This window comes from Limulus polyphemus, unplaced genomic scaffold (assembly GCF_000517525.1).
Source record: "Limulus polyphemus unplaced genomic scaffold, Limulus_polyphemus-2.1.2 Scaffold4040, whole genome shotgun sequence".
In the NCBI taxonomy this organism is placed as follows: Eukaryota; Metazoa; Arthropoda; class Merostomata; order Xiphosura; family Limulidae; genus Limulus; species Limulus polyphemus.
The window spans coordinates 84,883-88,066 of record NW_013669650.1 but is presented as its reverse complement, the minus strand read 5'-3'; the positions used below and the strand labels follow the sequence as shown (position 1 = coordinate 88,066).

Here is a 3,184-nt window from a genome sequence, read left to right as displayed (position 1 = left end):
AATTCATGTGAATATGACTGAAAAATCTCATTTTTTCTGAAAAGGTGGTGTCTATTTACTTGTGACCACACTGTGTACAGTTTTTTTTCAATTAATATATGTATTACATTACTAAATCCAATTTAGAAAATTCATTATGTATAAAAACATTCTTTTATGTTCATCAGTACTGATGTACATAACTGGAATTTTGTTGCAGTTGTAACGTTTTATTGATTGGTATTCATGTAAATCACTAGAATTTAAATATTTTAAAATTTTTGTTCCTTTTTACCTGGGAAAATTACTAATTTCTTTAAGATATTTATATCTTGTTATTCATTGTTATTTGTGAATATGTCTGGAATATGTATATTTTAATTTGTGTTAATAGCTATTATCTCATTATATTTTTAATTTCATATTTTATATAAATTGTATTTACATTTTTCAGTACTATTTTACATTTAATTTTTTCCCATGTGAAATTCACTGCTATTTTGTTCAGTTTAATGTGATTTAACATTTTTTTGTATATAATGTTTTCCTAGACACAGTTTGTAGCTTCTGTTATGTTTTTAGTTTTTTTACTTACAGTTGTATATAAAAAAAGCTTTAAATTTACGTAGTTTTATTTTATCATGTTTTTTTCAAATTAAGTTCAACCTTTTATTTTAAATAATTATAGGTGTGGCAAAGCTGTATGGTTACTGGATAGTGGTCAATTACCGTGAAGCTTACAACATGTTTGCCGTCAATGGGATTTTATTTAACCATGAGAGCCCCAGAAGAGGTACTTTTATAGTGTAGAAAAATGATCATTTGAAGTTTTGACATGGTGATACTGACTATGGAGAAATTAATGATATGTTTAACCTCTTTTACAAGATGAATCAAATGGACTGGGCTGGGATTTGTGTTTTCCATGTTTGTAACAACCAAATCGTTTAACTGTATTTCAGAAAAACACTTCAAAATTTGAAAAAAAGTTTTATTATTTAAAAAGAGTATCAAAACTTTGTTTAACAAATTAAGTAAGTTGAGAAAGTTTAACCAATAATGATGACTGACATGGTGGCTCGAGTTACTAACTATTTGTAGCTACAACTTTTCTTTTTTTCTTCTTCTTAGCACTGTTGTTTGTTATTTATTGTTAGAGTATATTGATATTATGTATATTTTAATATTAATCCATTGGTGGTAAGTGAAAAGACTGGGAGATTAAAATAGATAAAGTTCCAGGACCAGACAGTGTTTTCCCGGGTTTTAAAGGAGATCAAAGATCAGATATGCTAGCTTCTCTCAATAATGTTTCGTGGGTCAAAATACTCACTTAAATCAAAGGAAACCCAAGACAAGAAACAACAATTAAACATCCGAAATACATACATTCCTTGCAAATTAAATTATAATTCTAAACAAATTTATGTTCGTACAAAATATCATTGTTTGAGAATTGGAGAGATACTTGCTTCTGCAGTAGGAAAAATTCTAGAGATGATAAAATAAGCATTTCAAAATTATCTAGTGAAATATGATATCATAAATGAGAGCCAACATGGATTCACTTGCCTTATAAACCTGTTGACTTTTTTGTTATATTACTTGTTATTTGGATGATGGAAAAGGTGTGAACTTTGGTGTAGTTGGATTTTATGATGCCATTGAGAAGGTCAGCTAAAAAATTCACATTGTTAGGGGTTGAGGAAAGACTAGTTGGTTAGACTGTTGGGCGGCTGAGTGAGAGAAAGCAAAAACATTTTATTAACAGAGTCCAGCCAAACTTGACCATTATTACTAATGTTGTGCCACAGAGGTTATTGTTTGTGCTTTGCTTTTTTCTTATTTACATTAATGATATTGTCAGAAGTTTGGAAAATTTATAAGTGAATAACCATAGTTCATGTAAAAACATTTAATAGTATCAGGAAGTTAATAGTACAATATCTAATAAACAGCAGAATACTTTCTATTATCTGATCATTAAAAATATTACATGATAGGATTGCTTAATAAATAGTTCCTGAAATCATCTAAACAAAACATTTATCCAGTGTAACCTCATGTAAATAGTATAACCCGTGAAGCCTTTGTAACATTTTACCTATGAATACAAGTTTCGTTGAAAGGACTAGGAAATGAATAATACATTGAAACTCGTCAGTACTAGAATCTGGATCTTTAGTTCTGTATTTTATAGAGTGAGGTTAGCTGCTTTTTTGTTTCAAAATGAAGGATAAGTAAATATTGTCTGAACTCAAATGGCTAAATGTTCCAGCCATAGTTATTAAGAGCTGTGGTGAGTGTCTTAAAGCATGCTTGCATCCTGCACACGGAGTACAACATCACAACTGAAGTTTAAATGCCTGTGGATGTCAAGAGACCTTAATTTAATGATTCGAGGAATCATGATAGAGATGTTTGGTAAACAGGTCATTTGGTTGATTCAGTAGAATAATATTTCTTTCCACAAAGCACATAGGTCCTGTATCTTAATATCAATGTCTTATAAGAACCCAAATGTGAACCATGTAGAATTCTGTGTTGTATTAAAGAAGATGATATACCACAAGCAAATAACATCTAATTAGATGTTAATACTTATCAAAAAGTCATACTTTTTTTTTAAATCGAAAGATTAAAGAATTCATTCTGATCTAAAATGAACAAGTATCTTGGGTAGAGATGTTAATTGAATTTTTAAGATTTTTATATGTTTGAATTCTGAAGAAATCTAGACACTTTCATAATGTGTGTGTGTGTATACTGACAGTGGAATGTGCATGTAGTGATGTAATAGTATAGAAGGATACAGTCATCTGTAACAATACTTGTAGATATGAAGATGTATGTATCAGGCTGTAACTAAAGTTCTGATCGATTTTCAAATGAATTTAGACAAACAAAATAGTGATGATTATAGATGTATTTAATCATCAATATATTCTCCATTGTATTCGTGGTGGTTGATTATTGATTTGACTACATTATACTGGTTTAAATATTTACCAGTATATGTGAGCCCAACTGTTTTGGAGCTCACTGACAATTTAAAAATTGACCATGCAAATTTTAGCAATAGTGATATGTATAGCAGTTTTTCCGTTAAAGTCTTTTGTGTGATGATATATTTGTGCCCATTTTTCCAGTTTATTCACACACACACACACATACATATATATATATATATATATATATATATATA

The 3,184-nt window shown here is 29.1% G+C and overlaps 1 protein-coding gene across 1 annotated transcript in view; it reads left to right on the top strand.

The window, feature by feature from the left end:
* The window catches only part of LOC106470496 (GDP-mannose 4,6 dehydratase-like), a 22,961-nt gene that overhangs the window by 8,794 nt on the left and 10,983 nt on the right, over positions 1 to 3,184 (top strand). The window contains exon 5 of the mRNA XM_013931056.2: positions 668 to 772. Within this exon, the coding sequence (XP_013786510.1) occupies positions 668 to 772 (105 nt within the window). The remainder of the gene's footprint in view (positions 1 to 667; positions 773 to 3,184) is intronic.